Consider the following 16613-nt stretch of genomic DNA (forward strand, 5'->3'; position numbering starts at 1 on the left):
ATATCATCTCTTACTGGTAGATTCGGTACACCAATTACAAAAGCAAATAGGCTATGCCTACCACAACCATTATCAGTAATCATTTAACGTATTCATTAGAAATGCCTTATTAGCATATGGATATCTATATAATTTTTTAAAACGTCATCCTTCATTAGAGTACCTACTACTAGTCTACTGCTGACAATTATCAGATAAATTACCAGTTGTCAACTAGTAGGCAAATAGCCTACTATAGGCAAATAGCCTATATTTGTTATAATTTCAAATAAGCTTTAATATTTTCCTGTTGAACAGAAATGCCGAGTTCTGCCGAGTTCTGGTTTGCAGCAATGAGGGAGCTGACGAGGGTGAGGTTGCAGCAGGCAGGGCTGGGTTTGAGCAAAAGCTGTAGCTGCGAGGTAGTTTGACATCTGTGTAGAAGTGAATCCTCCTAACTCAGCTTCTCATACCTCAAAATGTCTTCAGTGTCTATTTCCAAACATTGCTTTGGTAGAGGCTAACCCTGGTTGAGCGATTGACCCAGCACTGCTTTTTGAGGGGTAGCTTCGTGATGTAGAATAGGTCAGTTGACTGGATGAGAAATGTGATTAGTAAGAAACTTTGTTTGCAAAGCAGCCAACATTGTTACTCGAGCTACACTCTGATATAGGGGCACCCCCAGGTTGCTTATGTACAGTAGTAGAAGTTGTTAGACTTCCCCAATACTCCAGACACTAGAGATGGGGTTTCTTTTGATACACTGTGGTTGAGTGCTCCTTCTCCTTTGTACTTTTATTTTGGTGCTTCAGTTTGATGTAATTTTATTATGAGCCATTTCACTGTACCTGCTTTTACAAGATCAATCCACTAACGGCTTTGGAAAGGCATTTTATTTATTGCTGGTTTTGTTATTCAAACATGTAGACAGAAGAATAAAAAGACTACATGAGTAGTTTAGGCAAAGATTTGCAGCTTCATTTTGTAGCACAGATGTTTGTATAAGCCTTTACGTTTTGGGGAGCTTGCGTTATCATACCTGTTCCGAGGTTTCTCTGGGTCTGCATGATCTCAGAAAAGAAAAAGCACATTTACTCTTTGTGCGCCTTCTTTTCCCTGTGAACTTTGTAGCTGAGGCTTAACACTTCCAAATTTGCATGTCTTAAAATTTGGTATTTTAGTTAACTGGAGTTTACATACACTGTAAAATCCACACAAACTGTTTCAGGCTCGTTGCCGCTGCGGAGCCGTTAGCAGGTGTCCTGGAGTATTCACCACCGGGTCCCTCTGCAGCCGTGTCCTGCCAAGCTGCTCCCCATCCCCGAGGATGAGCAGCTGTGGGTGGGGAGCAGGCAAAGCACCCCTCCAGCAACACCCCCGCTTCTCCCTCCAGCCGGGAGCGCGATTGGGGAGGAAGGAGGGTTACACGGAGCCTTGGACCGCTCTTGGCTCTTCTCCCGCTGACCCCGTGGCTCGCTTTGCTTCTGGCAGTGCTGCGTGGGCAGGCGTACCGCTTTTGCACCCCGGAGGGGACGTGGCTGCTGAAGGAGAATTCGACCCTGCCCTGGAGGAACCTGTCTGAGTGTGAGGCCTCTGACCAGGTAAGAGTTTCTATCTCTTGCTGTGGCTGTTGTTGGGGACAAGAGAGAAGAAAAATACAGTCGTCGATGCCCACGCGTTTTTGTTCCTGTCAGCGTAATCTTTACTGACTCGTCCTGGGTGCCTCGCTTCGGTGAGCCTAACGGTGAGGGACACACGGACTCTCCCTGAAGCAAAGGGAACGCGGAGGGTAGACAAGAGCAGGTTGAAATGGGCGTGAGAGAGCCAGGCAAGCGAGCCAGGCAGTCCCAGCAGCAGGGCCGGGCAGTGCCAGGGGCTCAGCTGCAGCCCACCCCGGCCGGAGCAGTGACCTGCTGTTATTCCTTTGCCTTCTCTTCCATTGGCACAACATTACAATAAAGTTACCATTTGTTTTCTCTGTCTTTTTAACAGCTATTAAGGTGATGAAGATGAACTGAAGGATATTTGCTTTTCACCTTTGGGCAGGGGGCAGTCCCTGCTTTTTGTTTGTCTGGGGTTTTTTGGTCTTTTTACCTTAATTTGCTGTGGGCTATGGAATTAGGCTCGTCAGTGTTATTTTTTTGCCCTAGTGCTTTGTAGTCTGCAGGGAGCTGAGACACCTGGCACCAAATGAAGGAGAGCATAGGGATTTCCAGGGGATTTTTGTCAGCCATTGGCGTCAGCTAGCGCGCTGTGTGCGTTCTCGTGACACGTGATAACCGTTACTGCTGTGAGCCTAGAGAGCTTTGGATACTTTTCCTCCCATAAATTGAGAGCACTCTCTGTCCCAGGGCACTGGGAACTAGTGCATACCTAGCCAAAACAGTTCAAGTATATGAAATTCCCAAGTGCTGCAGGATCTGTCCTCTGCAATTCCCATTGCTCAGTGCCTTGTTCTTCAGAAGAAATAAATGGTTTCAGACTAGGAGGAGATAGGAAAAGAGGTAGTTTCTAATTCTACAAATATGTTAAATTTTTTACTTTAATTTGCAGCCTTATTACTTTTCCCTTCTGTGTTCTTGGATGTCCCAGCAGAGCGTGTTATCTTACCGCAAAAAGTGTAAGCCTGGTCATTTGACTTTTCCTTGTTTGCCATTACGGTTGCTTCCAGAGCTGTGTTGAGACATGCCAAGGAGAGAGATACCTAATGGTAACGCTTGGTCATTTGGCACCTGCCTCCAAGTTTCTGTGAACTGGATTCTGAAACCCTGCGTACATGGTGTCACTCCCCGAAACGTGAACAGCTGCGTTTGGTTTTCCAGCTAATGTATATAGAGCTTCCCCATAACCTACTTTGCTTTATGCATCTTGTACAGGAGAACAAGAGGTTGTTTTGATAAGTTTGCTGTGTATTACATTACTGCTCTTGCTAAAACAAGATCTAAAGGGCTTGTGAATGAATCTTTATAAAATAACATTGTTTACTTTGTGTGATGTGTTTTTGATTTGTGTGAAATTGTCAGGTCTCAATAGTTTGCCTGAGCTTTGATACTCAAGAGATTTTTTTGTAATTCTTCATAATTCTCTCATATCTTTCCTTTTAAAACATTAACCTAGCAAGTCCCTGAGAAACAGCCTGTATGTTCACCTTCAGTCCTCCTGGCTGTGCAAAGTACATCTGAATAGCTGTACATATTTCTGAAGTACAAGGAATATATTCCTTTGTACAGCACAGGTCTCGGGAGTCAGTTGCAGAATTAACAGCTTGAAGAAGGGAAGTAAAATGCCTGAATCTATTTAGACAAAGATACATGCTTAGAAGTGAACCAGAATAGAGAATATTAATGTGCCTGAGCACTAAGCCTGTGTTGCCAGTAGCTTTTCAAATGTTTTTTTTTCTTCCTAAACATTTTGGCCACTGCTTTCAAGTGGGGGTCCCAAGCAGTCATGTCTTCAACAGTGAACCTGAGGAGAGCCACAGCCCAGGACTGTTGGGGGGTGCGAGCATCCCTGCTGCCCTGGCCCACGTTGGCTCGCTCCCTCGCAGGCAGTGCAGTAACACCTAGGGCATGAGAAGGTGCTGGGCTATGGCTCGTTGCCAGGAGGTTGCGTAGTTGAGGCAGAAGAGAGACTGTTTGGAGGCAGGAAAGAGTTTAGTTCTATGAATGCAAGACCTGCTTTGCCTCAGAGTCAACAAATGGGACCTGGTTTGTTATATTTCGAAGTATAAATGTAGCCAAAGAACCCCTTCTCGTTACAGCAGTAAGGAGATTTGCTTTAAGTGTTCAAGTCTGAAAACATCAGCTTTGCCATTTTTACTGTGGAGTTGAGCTGTGTCCATGCTTCCTGCCATGTCTTTAAGACTTACTTGTGTGGTAATTCATGCGTCTCCAACTTTATTATGAAATAATGTCACATTATCTGTTTTCTAGCCTGGCTGCAAAACCCAACAGTTTGAGGGAACGCCTGGGAGCAGCTGGCGAATTAAGATTAAATTTTTATTTCTTTAGAACATATGAAAAGTGGAAGACTGATTTAATATGTACAGTTAAACTTCAAAGTATGAGAATGACTTCTGGTTATCATTAAGAAAATTTAGAAAGCAGCTGGGAGAAAAGAACTGAAGCCCATGAGCTCTGTTTTTTCCTCCCTCTTTTTTTGTTTTTCTTTCTTTTCTCCTTTATATGCTCTCAGGATGCACCAGAAGAACAGCTCCTGAATTTGTCCATCATATACACCATTGGATATGCTCTTTCCTTCTCTGCCCTTGTAATAGCAACTGCCATTCTTCTTGGATTCAGGTAACTGGTGAAGCTTTGAAGAGAGTGGAGAAAAGGTGTTATGTGTTTTCTGTATGATGGTATCAGACTTCGACAGAAACATTTGAATTTTTTTTCCCTTCTTCCATCACCTTATTATTTCTCTATCTTGCATCATTTCTGTGTTCCTTCCTATAATCATTTCTTCTCAAAATGCAAGTAAAATTCCCAAATTTTGGCAGTGTTACCAATATAAATGTATGTAACAAGTGCTTTTTATCAGTTGAAATATTTTGTTGTGATGATTTTTATTTCAATGAAATTTCAATTGGAAGAGATGGAAAGAGAGAGATTCCAGCATTTCCTTGTGTTGTTGCCTTGCAGATGGGGCACTAGTCTGGGGTGTGAGAGGACATTTAGCACAGAAGTTTTCATGCTGCCTTGCTTGGAATTACACAGCGCATAAAGCTCAGTCTGCCCTATTGCCCAGCTCCCACATGCAGGATGTGTTTCAACACAGAAATGGGTTTTTGACACAATTTCTCTTTTTGGAGAACTTTCAGAAATTCTCGATTCTTTTGCAATGTAGAAGAGAAATTTAATTTTGAAACTTCAAAAGTTTCTGTGAAATAAATTGTTGTCACCTGGTCAGATTGGCATATTTGGGTTCATCCAGGTATACACTAACAAATTGCATAGAGTGCATCAAAATTGAGAGACTATTGCTTGCATGTGCCAATGCTACACCGCACAGCTTTGGTTAAAAGAAAAAAGAATACAAGAAAAAAAAAAAAACCCCACAGCTTTGAACTCCAACGGAGAGATCTTTTTTCCCCCTCTGTAAATGCAAGAGGTGTCCTGATTCCAGCCAGACCTGCCTGCAGTTTGGGGATGCTGAGCACAGGAGACTGACAATTTAGAAAACGCAAATATGTGATCCTGCTCTGTTGTGGGAAAGAAGTCCCTCTGCTGTGAAGTCCTGCTCCCTGCTGCTGTACGTAGCGTCTAATATTGTACCACACCTTTTAGCATTGTGTTATCCCACCTCCTGCCAGTGGAGAATCACAGGCTGGCGATCTCAAAGAAGATTTAAAATGACTGCAGAAACGCAGAGACATGCTCACCCTCTGTGAATGCCACGTGATAGTTATGATTTGTACGTGTTGTACCTGTCCAACTTTGGGACTCATCTGACAAAACACCAGATGATCTTGAAGTCTCCAAATGTCTCCCGGGATAAGTGCTTTCTCCTTGTTTCACCCATCACTGACACTTTTTGAGTAATCTTAGCAGCCCAATGTAAAGGTCACAGAGCACAAGCATATACTTTTTGAAGGAAGGCTGTACGTGCTTTTGGCAGGGAACAAAGAGCAAGTTTGTAACCGAGGACCAGTAGGAGGGAGGGAATTTTGATGCCTTGACTTTTGTGGAGAGATGCTTTAGCTTTTTTTCCTTTAGCTGTGAAGCAGGATCTGGGGAAGTGTACAGGAGTGTGTGCTTCTGATCTTGAAAATGAGGTTTCAGAGATGCTAAAGAGGCCGAGAGCCTTGTTAAAACTGTGTCATCGAACCATTTTTGTGCTTTCCTGTCTACATTGTCTATCTGGAGACAGCTTGGTCCTGGATCGTATGAAATACAGGAGACCTATCCCTGCGTGGATTGCAGTTGCTAGATGCTGACTGGAACCTCCACTTGTGGCCTCTCCCAGCAGTTGTGCAAACCTCAACAAATGGGGACTGAAATTTAATTCGATGGTACCATAATGCTGATGTCCTCGACTTTTGTAATAGGAAGGCCTTTTTTAGTTCTTAGACTACAGAATAACCTTTATATTTGCTTATAATAATGATACAATAGAGGAAACAATATATCTCTAGTGTCTGATTTTGCATTCTCTGAAAGAAATGGAAGAAAAGTCTGTAACTTCAGTGATGGAAGCTGAATTAGGCCCATAACTTCATGACTGAAACAATTTTAATAACTTGCATTGCCTGTAGGAGAAATACTCAGTAACTACTTGCAACCTATTTTCTTCAACTGTCTAATTTACATAATTTTTTTTCAATCAGATTTAAATGTGTAGCAGTTCTGAAGGGTAGCAACAAATTTTGAGTTAAAGGAAAATAAATGTTAATCATAGGTACGTTTTGAAGTAGACTGTGACTGAAAAGCGATGCACAAAATTCTGTTTGACCTATGGAAAATAGTTCTCCTTCTTCTTCAGTGCAAACCTGATAACTTTCAGACCAAGTCTATTTTTCTACCCTAAATTATAGAGCAGTAAAAATAGACATTTAAAACATCAGTCTACTGAAACTCTTGCTGGAACAATTGCTGTTTATCGTGTTACCTGCATCTCTTAGCATCAAAAAAGAATCATACCCAGTGTAACTTCCTTTGAAGCAATGTGTGTACCCTTGCAGTGCTGGAAGAAAAATGTTTGTGGCTAAGGCTAGTAAAACGTTGGCAGCACTCTGCAGTTGGATGCCATTTGCATGACTGCAGTTTCTTTTGCTATCTCTTAACATGCTCTTTTTTGACAAGTAGCAATTTTACTGTCTTTGCAGCTGGCTGCTGAAACTCAAGAGGATTTTTTTTCTGTGGGTTTTTTTTTTGTTTTGTTTTCAATTCTGAACAGAGGTGAAAATTCTATTCCTTTTAGTTCTACCAAAAGTATTTACAATTCCCCCAGGAGGCAATCTGAATACAGATTTTTCTGTTGTTGTCCAAGCGGTAATTTGCAGGTGGATGTTGTTCATTGTGAGTTTGAGCACAGCCTAAAGCTGTACTGCACACCCGTTACTGAGCCTTGCCGAGGTGAACCTGTGCAGTGACATTGGGGTCAATTTAAAGAGACTAGGTTCAGCATTATGTGAAACTTGACTTTTTTAGTCCTTTTAGATATGTCTTCTAAAAATGACTTTATTTTTACACTTTTTAAAATTTTAACATACTTTTTTTCCATGCACACTGATCTCATTCCTTCCCTCAAACATTCACACTTAGGACTGAAGTCTTGAATGTCTTTTCCTTGATAGTGATTTCTTCCCAAAGACAGTTTGAAATCCCTGCAGCCTTTCTCAAGTTAGGGGATTTCCTCTGCTACCTCCTGGTTTCCAGCACGGCTCACTGTTCCTTCCCTCAGTCCTGTGCATAATGGTGCAATTTTTATATGGGCAGTGGATCATAACTGGTTCTTCCTTTTTACAGACATCTGCATTGCACGAGGAATTATATTCACCTGAACCTCTTCACCTCTTTTATTCTGCGGGCTATATCTGTCTTCATTAAAGACTCAGTGGTGAAGTGGATGTACAGCACAGCCACGCAGGAGCACCAGTGGGAAGGACTTATCTCCTTCCAGGTAGGGGCAGACACCCTGGTGGTTCTCGAGATGTTGGAGTCAGCACTGTGGTGTGTCTGCATGACAGCAGGTAATTTCATGTTGTACAGAATTGCTGTTCTTCAGTCCACGGAGTTTCTCTGGAACTTGTAGGATTATGTATGCAGTTGCGGTTGTTCCACCTAAGGCTTGGTACAGGCAAGTAACTGATGCCATGGCACACTTCTCTGCCTGTGGGAAGTTTGCCCCTACTAGACACAGGAAGCATGAAGAGGTGGATTTTTTATGTGTATACAGATGCCCGTGTCTTCTTCCCATGCTGCAGGTTCATTTCTTCTAGCAGTAACAAAAGAGCATTCATTTCCCTAAGCCAGCACCTTTTGTGATAGGACTGTCTATCTTGTATAATGACCAAATTAGCTGGTTGTTCTTTGAGACCTTTATAATCTGTTAATGACAGAAAAAGGGGAAGCATCTGATTAAAATGCGAATTTGAAAGCATTTAGAAAAGCTGTGGAGGAACAGGCTAATTAAATACTTCTAATCGAAGGGAGAGGATATACAACTCTTTTGTGAACACGATGAAAGCATGCCTTTCCCCCTTCGGATCTGGAATACAAAGCATACTTGAATCCTCAAAGACAGGGATTTGCATTATCTGTATAGCTCTTGTGATTCTAGAACACAGGTACAGCATTTGCTGCTGCAGTACAGGGTTGGGATCGTAAAGGATATGTCTTCTGATACCTACTTAGTACCTATCCTTTTCTGACGCTCTGCCTGAGGCTTAAGCACTGATACCATGTAGTGAATATCATATGATGGTTGATTTATTTTCATCTGCAATTTATCAATTAGCAGAAAATATAATTGTAGTACATACTGTAAATGGTTTGGAAATATTTGCATTTTATTGTCAGTCATCCTTTCAAAAAAACCTAGGCTTTGTGCTTTCACACATGATTTATCCAATAGTGATTTCATCAGATCTGATGGATATATAAATTAGGTAATTGGGTTTCGTACTTACCTAAAGCCCTGCTGACTACTTCTCTGTAATTTACCAGCCAAGAGAGATTTTGAATTTAAATGTGATGCACTGGGCAGTATTGCTGTTCTATCAAAAATCTTTTGCTTTGCAAAATAGTCAACATTATGGCATCCACTATTTGCTCTTTAACAGAGAAATTCTCAGCTGCAGAATAGAATATCTGGGGAAGTGAGAAGATTCACTGACTGAACTTGATACAGTACCTTTCACTTGCTCTGCTTTTCATCTTTGTGTTGTGCTTTTCAAATTGTAATCCGTTGATTATTGAGGGAAAATGCAGAAAATGTAACTTTTAATTTTTTTTTTTAAAGGAAGAATGTTGTTGAAAGCATCGATCTGCTGTGTATAGCACCTATTACTGGCTTCAGTACTCAATTGTGATTAATTTAGCAAGTGTTGTTTTGAGGAGCAATTAAGAGTAGGAGAGCGAGCCAGTCATTTGGGTTAGTATCCTTTTATTCCCAGCCCGTTGCCTTCATTTGAGCTGTGCTTTCTTCCATCACAGGAATCGCTCAGCTGCCGCTTGGTCTTTGTGATGATGCAATATTGCGTGGCTGCAAACTACTACTGGTTGCTGGTGGAAGGCATGTACCTGTACACGCTGCTGGTACTTTCAGTCTTTTCTGAGCAGAGAATTTTTCGGCTTTATCTCTGCATTGGCTGGGGTAAGTTGATCTTTCCGTATGTCCGCCTGTGGCTGCCTGCACCGGCAGATGGTAGAATAGGAAAAAAATCTTGTGTATCTATCTTAGTGTCACCCAGTTCAAGCCTTGCACTCTCCATTCCCCTTTTGTTCCCAGTCCCTCACCTTGTTTGAGTCAGAGGGTGCTGGGCCAGCACAGCTCCTGGATGCTGGCAGTGTAGAGGCTGTGGGTTCATAACGCAGGGGCTGTGCGGCACTGCTGAAACTCCCCAAATCAGTGGCAGGCACGTGATACTTTTCCTGCAAGATTCAGCTTCCCAGTAAAAAAGATGCATGGGTGATTCCAGGTGAGTGTGGACTTTCCTGGACTGTCCTGCTTCGTCTCCTGAATTGCATTCAAAGGTGTGTGAACTACTTGTGGTGCAAAATAGTGATGATACCTTGTATCTGGTCAAGGATAAGAGTAGAGAAATGGTGGCTGCGTGAGCTATGGGAATGCAAAGCGGCTGATTAACAAGGGGCTGCTAGCAGGGAGTTGTCAGGCTGGTTAAGTGGACAGAGCAAGTCAAGTAATGATTGTCGGGCAAAAGAGTGGTCGGGGTGTACATGCGATGGGGATGTGTGTGCTTGAAATTAAGGACTGTGATGCCTTGGAATCAGTTGGTTGAGCCAGAGTCGCTTTCTGTAGAAATCCTAAAGCTTTGATTCTTTCGCTGTCCAGTTAGCCTGAAAATATATTACTGTTTGGGATTACTCCTATTTTTTGAATGATCTCTTGTGTGCTTTTATTGCATTCTCTCCCTTCCTCTTCCCCCCCTCCCCTTTTGGTGGAAAGGAGGCAGTTTTTGGAAAGCTGAAGTAAATCCAAGTAAATACTGCAAGTGCTTTCACAGATACTATTTTGAGTATTTAAATTGCTTTGGCTGTCCTTCTGTCTCTATGGATTTGCCAACTGTGAATATTCTAGCAAATCAGTTCACTGGTAAAGTACGTGTGAATGGCTTACTGTAAATTACCCAATTCTACTGAACAGTGATATATGAGGAGCAACTTTCCAGCATATTGATGGAAATAAATAAATGCAAGTAATAGCAATTTCCTGCTGGAGGGTCTTAGTTTAAAAAGTTCTTTATCTTCCATTATTGTTTTATACAGGACATGCAGCAAAAGCAACAGCATCCTGTATAACATTTGAACTATGTATGTTTTAATCATATGTTATGAATAGCCGTATCCGCAATTAAAAAGAAAAAAAAAAAGATGGGGGAGCTATCGTGAAGCACTGACTGAGGTCGTGAGATGAAATGGAAAGAAATTGGACCAAAATTATATCTAGCCAAATCCTGAGGATATTGTGGTGTTTTATAAGTAAGGGGTAGGATGGTTTTGATCTGAATCACTTCTAGTTAACAGTTTGCCTCTTGCAAAAGCAGAAGGCAGAAACAGAATATGCTGTTTTGGTTTTGTTCTTCCTTTACAATGGAAGTTTTTTTTACTGTATGTTGAATTTCTGGATGAATTTGTGGAAAAGAGTGGCAGTGCCAGAACTTGGCACTGGGTATATGGGTTTCGTCCAAGCTTCTTAGCAATGCTCTGCCTGTACTCTGTTCAGTGTCAGTGTTTTATAAGGGGGGAAAAACTGTTTATCTTGTGTTACTGTACTTTGCAAAAGCTAGAAAAGTTATAAAGTCTTGATAGACCTAAGGAAACTAATGTAATTTTATAAATTAGGAGTCATTTATATTGCCATCATGTATATTGTGATAGGATTCTATAAACCTTCCTGATTACTTGTGAGGTAACTGTGTCCCTGTAACGGCCACTTCCCTGCCAAGATTTCACACCGCATTAGGCTTTGAGATGGCAGTGTTAAATTTTTCCAATTTCATTTAATGTAGAAAATGTCTTGCTTATGTCATCTTTTTATTTGTAAAAGCAGACTTTCATATATTTGTGTCAAACCCGAGTTCCACATATCTTACTGCAAAAACAATGGTTTATGCCATTTTCAAAGCTGAGAGGCAGGGGGAGGGGGGGAAGGCAGAATCACTAAGAGCATCAACAAATGGAATTCTTAATAGGCTAATGGCAGAGCAGGTAGACGAGTTGTTCTCTTCAGCCTGGAGGTCAGCACAACAGCAGCTAAACAGGATGTTGATTCAGATCGTCATTATCACTTGCAGAAAAAAAAAAAAGGCTGGTTTTGGTGTTGGGACATCAACTTGCTGTTCATCGTGTCTGAGCCCAAGTGAAGAGTCGCTGAGCTTGACGTTGACTTCAAACAGCTGTGTCAGTGCTGCACAAAGGAGTTTCCAGAGAAGAGCAGTTTATATTGTAACGCTGCTGTGTGCATCTTTCAGCAGCTTTTTGTGGAAGAAGGACCTGTTCACATTCAGAAGGGGGGGAGGAGGGCGGAATGGGAAATGGCAGCACCATCCCGCAGTGACTGTGTGCGGCATCCAGGCGGGAAGAACGACAGGAGACGACAATTTTCAGCACTAAAGGCTAAGAAGAAAATGTTAGTGAAAAGCTAAACATTCTGTGAGCTTCTATGGCAATTTTACACCCAGCTGCACTTGCAGCAGGGAAACTGCCATAAAAAAAAAAAAATCCCTTCCTTCCAACTCTTTGCAATCCATACTTGCTCTAAGGAAATGTACTTTGAGGGAATGAAGCTATTAACATCAGGAAGCCTAGCTAGGGTGTCAAAAAGCGCCATCCTGATTGCCAGGAAGATCTGACTGGAACAGAGCCAGTCAGAAATTTTCCTTCTGACACCCAGTATGAACTTAGTGTAGCAACAGGACCATTTGTTGTCTGTTTACAAATGAAAAAAACTGCGTTTCAGACAAGGATGTGAAAATTGGTTTTCTGTCCAGACTGATCCTGGAAGGAAACGCATCTGTCAGGAGCTTCTCTTAATTCTCTTCACTCTGTCTTCTGGATTCAACTCTTTCATGCTTTTTCTTTATTAAAGAATAACATTTCATCTTTTCTCACATCTTCAATGCTCTTACTCTTTCTCCGTCTAGTCATATTGGTTTATCGCTTATTTCAGTTCATGACATACTTCTTGCATTCATGCATCAAGCAGTTGATGAAGTCAGACCATCCTGGGGAGAGGAGAGGATCAGAATTCTTCTGACAGCAGTGGTGTCCTGGTTTGTGTGCCTGGTGGTCGCGGAGGTTGACCTTCTTACCACGCGGAACCCAGTGATGTCAGGTTACATCTGAAATGTGAGCTTATACACAAACTCAACAGTCCTAAAATGCTATATTCGGAATACGTCCTTATTTAAGGGTCTTGGCAGGATTGCAGTGCTCTGGTCTTGCAGAGACCAATTTACTTCAGACAGAATCTCTAATCAGCACGTGAGGATGAGGGGAACCTCTCTTGCTCCTCATGCAACTTTGTCCCCTGAAACTGTCTGTACGTACAATGCAAAGCTAGAAATTCTGTGTGTCTGTAAGAGTGACAACTTGCGCATCGAGGTGAGGGAAAGAAGGAAAGGCAGTATGGAATAGCACCACCTGCTGCCACCTTTCGTGGTAACTGCTACTTGGTGGGCTCCAGAACAACCCTGAGCTCTGCTGTTGTGTTACCAAAATATCTCAAACACGTTAAATAGAGAGGCTGATGTTTACGTGCTGCGACCAGGACATGGTAACTTCCATTTGCAGCAACACGAATAGCTATCCTCTCTCATTATGGATAGTGGAGCATTGTGAAAATGTCAGCAAAACGGCGATTCCTGTGTAGAATTTCTCACAGCTTTCTTTTTATCTACCCCATCCTGTTATCATGACAGATAATGCCTGGTTTTCCAACTTTTTTTCTTTTTCTTACGATGCAGACACCTGGCTAGGTGTAGAATATGTAAGGTAGACTGAAAATAAGTGGATTGTGCTGCTTGTTTATGCAGTAGGGTGGCAAGATGTTGATTTGGCAGTTCCATTACTTTCTCATCATCTGTAGTATATATTATTATCACAGCCTATAATTCGGATGCCCTGTCCCTTGTCATTTGAAGTTGAACTTTATTAGCTGAGCTGTCGGCATGCTTATTTCCTAGTACACTTCACAGATTTCACAATCAACATGCAGTGTTCAAAGTTTTTTGGTCAGTTATCAGACTGTAAGAATTAATGTGGCAGAGGCTTTTATAAACAGGCTGTTGCAGTTGCTGGCATCTTCAGCAGTGATGCGGTACAGGCAAAAGTAGATGTTGCCATTTCCAGAATTCAAAGACCTTTCTGTGGTTGGTTAATCTGGGAAAAGATCAATCTTGGAAATTTCTGTATGACAAAAAGCAAAACCGGAAAGAGTTCAGCCTATATCTTAAATAAGTGCATCCTATGAATGGGTGCATTTTTTTCACAGATATTTGATATTTTATGAATAGCAGCAGCAAGAGAAAGAGATGTAGGACTGAAACTCAGATGCACCAAAAAAGCTGCATGTTGGGAGCCCAGGACTGGAACACAACACTGATTCTGTTCATGAATAATAGTCATCTGTGGAGTTTATTCAAGGAGCTGTATGCAGTTTGCTTCCACTGCCTGCTCAAGCCAGGCAATTGTCTTTTGCCTGAGTGAAGTAACCAGAATGATATTTGCATTTGTGCTAGTTAATGCAGCTTAATTAGGCATCAAGATTGTAAATTAATCTATGGAGAGCCTCAGTGATCCTTGCAAATTACAGTTATTGCAGAGATGCCACAGACTTGCTCTTTTGCTGTTGTGAATGACTTCTACGCACTTGAGGTGGATTAGGGAATGTTCTTGGGGCAGTCTCCTCTTCAGATCTTGACTAGAGCTTTGGAAAACTGAACGCATTCCCATCTGCTGAGAGTGTGTCCCAGACAGTTTTCAGAGCCACCCATTTCTAAGGACAAGACTTTGTGAATTTGGTAGGTATAAGATGGTATCCGTGTAGAATTTTCACTGGTGTTCAAAGCTTACATGTATGTATTGCACTGTTAAGTCTTGGTGTCTCAGATTAAAATGACTATTGCTGGTGTGGAAAATAATGTGAACGATGGTGTTGCAACACCAAGGCACCAGGGGCCTGCATCACAAGTGGGAGTGGGCAGAGGATGTTGAACAAGTCACCCTGTACATGCTGGCTATTAATTTGTATAATATTTGCATGGGAGGATGCTGATGCAGTTCAATACCAGCCTCTCCCTGGCTAGGCTCTTGAAACATAATATTAACAACAGATTCTCAATTCAGATGTCAAGTAATGCGATTAAATATGGAGAGATTTCTGATGTAGCTACAAGATGGAGATAGCCACAAATCATTGTTGTTATCGCTCAATATATCAGTTCCCGCTACAGACGTACAGCCTTTGTGCTCTCAGTGTTCGTGTCTTATCCTGTAAGTTTCATATTAAGGTGTCTTAATTCTCCGCAAAGTCAAGAAAGGAATAACTCAAACCATAATTAGTTTCTATGAATTGAAGGTTCGTTTCTGTTTGGCAGTGATTTGCAATGAACCTGTTCATAATCTCTTATGCCACTATCGAAGCAGCACAGAGTTCTCAGTAACTTTACTCTCAGAGTGTTGTGTACTCTGTGTCAGGTACACCCATGGAACATGCTCAACCACTTGCCCAAATAATCTCTAGTCAATTCATTATCTTTGCTATTATTCTAATTATTGGTATTTTTTTCTTGCTGCTTTCTGTGCTTTTTTTTAACTGATTAAGGAGAATAATTGGTCTTTCATGTCTATAGTATTTAGCTGTTCTGATAGAAGAGAAAGGATATAGTATAACAAGAGAGAAGGTTTTTACGGAGAATACCCACTACAGATACTGCTTGTAGATTTTCAGACTACAAGAGATCGCTGATTTCCCTGTGGCTTCTGCTGTCAGGAACTCTGTATTTACCCTGTGCAGTGCTTACTGCTGCACACTGATGTTCTTACGGTCCCTTACCGTATGGTTTCTTAAGAATGCATTAACAAAGCGCAATAAATGTTGCCCTCGCTATACAGTGCGCATACAGCATTAGACACTGTCTGAGCAGGTACACAGAGGAACTAGACCATCTTGATCCATCCTTAGGCAGAAATTCCTCATGCTGCTCGTTGAGATCTCAACCTGCTCTCCTTCCTTGTGGGCTTTTTCGGCATTCCCTGTACTACTGGTTGGTAGATGCACTTTAAAATTGTTTTTTGAGACCTAGGTATTTCATGAATGAAATAAATTAATTTGGGAGCCTTTGACATTGTAAAGCAAGTAATGACTGCCAGCTTATTTAGCTTTTCTCTTGTCCCTTTGCACCCCAGATAAACCGACCAACTGTAGTACATGCGCTATCAGGTAAGCGTAGGACCAAGCCTCTTCTCAAGACCAGATGCATCTGCTGCTGTCCTTGCTGCAGCCACTCGGGTCCATGGCAGTACCACAGCCCGAACTTGGCACTTCTCTGCAGGGGTGGCCTGAGCACCCTTGCCACGTGTCGTGTGCCTACACTCCCCTTTGCCATCGGGGGTACCTGGGGCTGAGCGTGCCCCAGCCCTGACACCAGTAGACAACCTGAGCTTGGTGCTGCCGCATACAGTGTAGCTGACCCACGGGCAGAAACGTGGATGCAAAGGTTCGGGTCAGAGCACACTGCGCTCCTCTCCAGTGTGAATTTAGAGGCTAGCAGAGCTTCCAGAAATTTCGTTCCCTTGGTTCCTCTGTGAAGCTTCCTAGAGAAAAGCTGGTATATGCCGAGTATAGGGGTGATGGTCTGTTGTTCATTTTTCATGCCTGTTGGGAGCTAGGTGGGGGCCCGGGCAAAATGAGTTATGTGTATTAGTTACTTGCGGGTTAGATTCCTCCTACCAGCACTGACAGCCATCTGCACTGGGTAGGAGCTGCAACCCTGCCACCAGTTAATTATGTTGCTCTTCATTATGTGGGGGGTTTGTCCTTCTCTCTGCTTTTCTCTGCCTCTTAATGTCAGTGTCAACCTTGTCTCCTCTCTTCCCAGGTGTGCCAATGCTGTTTGTTATCCTCTGGGGAACTGTCAAGTACCTTTATGAAGATGAGGGGTTGGTTTAGTTCTGATTTTTATAGCTATCTCATTTGTGCTGTATGTGTGCACCAGCAGGTTGTTGTTTGCTTTCTGTTCAGTGTGGTTTGCTTTGGCAATGTGCTGAAACCTCACATAATTGCTTCTGTTTTGTCTGAAAGCCTTGTATAACATTTCAGAAAGGAGCATATGTTTCTTTCTGATCAGAATTTTCTGCGTGTCCGAATGAATCTATCCTTTTGCAGGTCAAGGAAAGGTATGTTTTGTTTGTCTGTAATTATAGTATCAACAGTAGAAGTCATCATAA

General features: G+C 42.2%; 1 protein-coding gene across 1 annotated transcript in view; it reads left to right on the plus strand.

Moving 5' to 3' along the window:
* The window catches only part of GLP1R (glucagon like peptide 1 receptor), a 96576-nt gene that overhangs the window by 63961 nt on the left and 16002 nt on the right, over positions 1-16613 (plus strand). The window contains 5 exon segments of the mRNA XM_075444297.1: positions 1471-1580; positions 4174-4280; positions 7449-7602; positions 9138-9297; positions 16265-16325. Coding sequence (XP_075300412.1) covers positions 1471-1580; positions 4174-4280; positions 7449-7602; positions 9138-9297; positions 16265-16325 — 592 coding nt within the window.

The sequence above is a fragment of the Opisthocomus hoazin genome, chromosome 2 (assembly GCF_030867145.1).
Source record: "Opisthocomus hoazin isolate bOpiHoa1 chromosome 2, bOpiHoa1.hap1, whole genome shotgun sequence".
NCBI lineage: Eukaryota > Metazoa > Chordata > Aves > Opisthocomiformes > Opisthocomidae > Opisthocomus > Opisthocomus hoazin.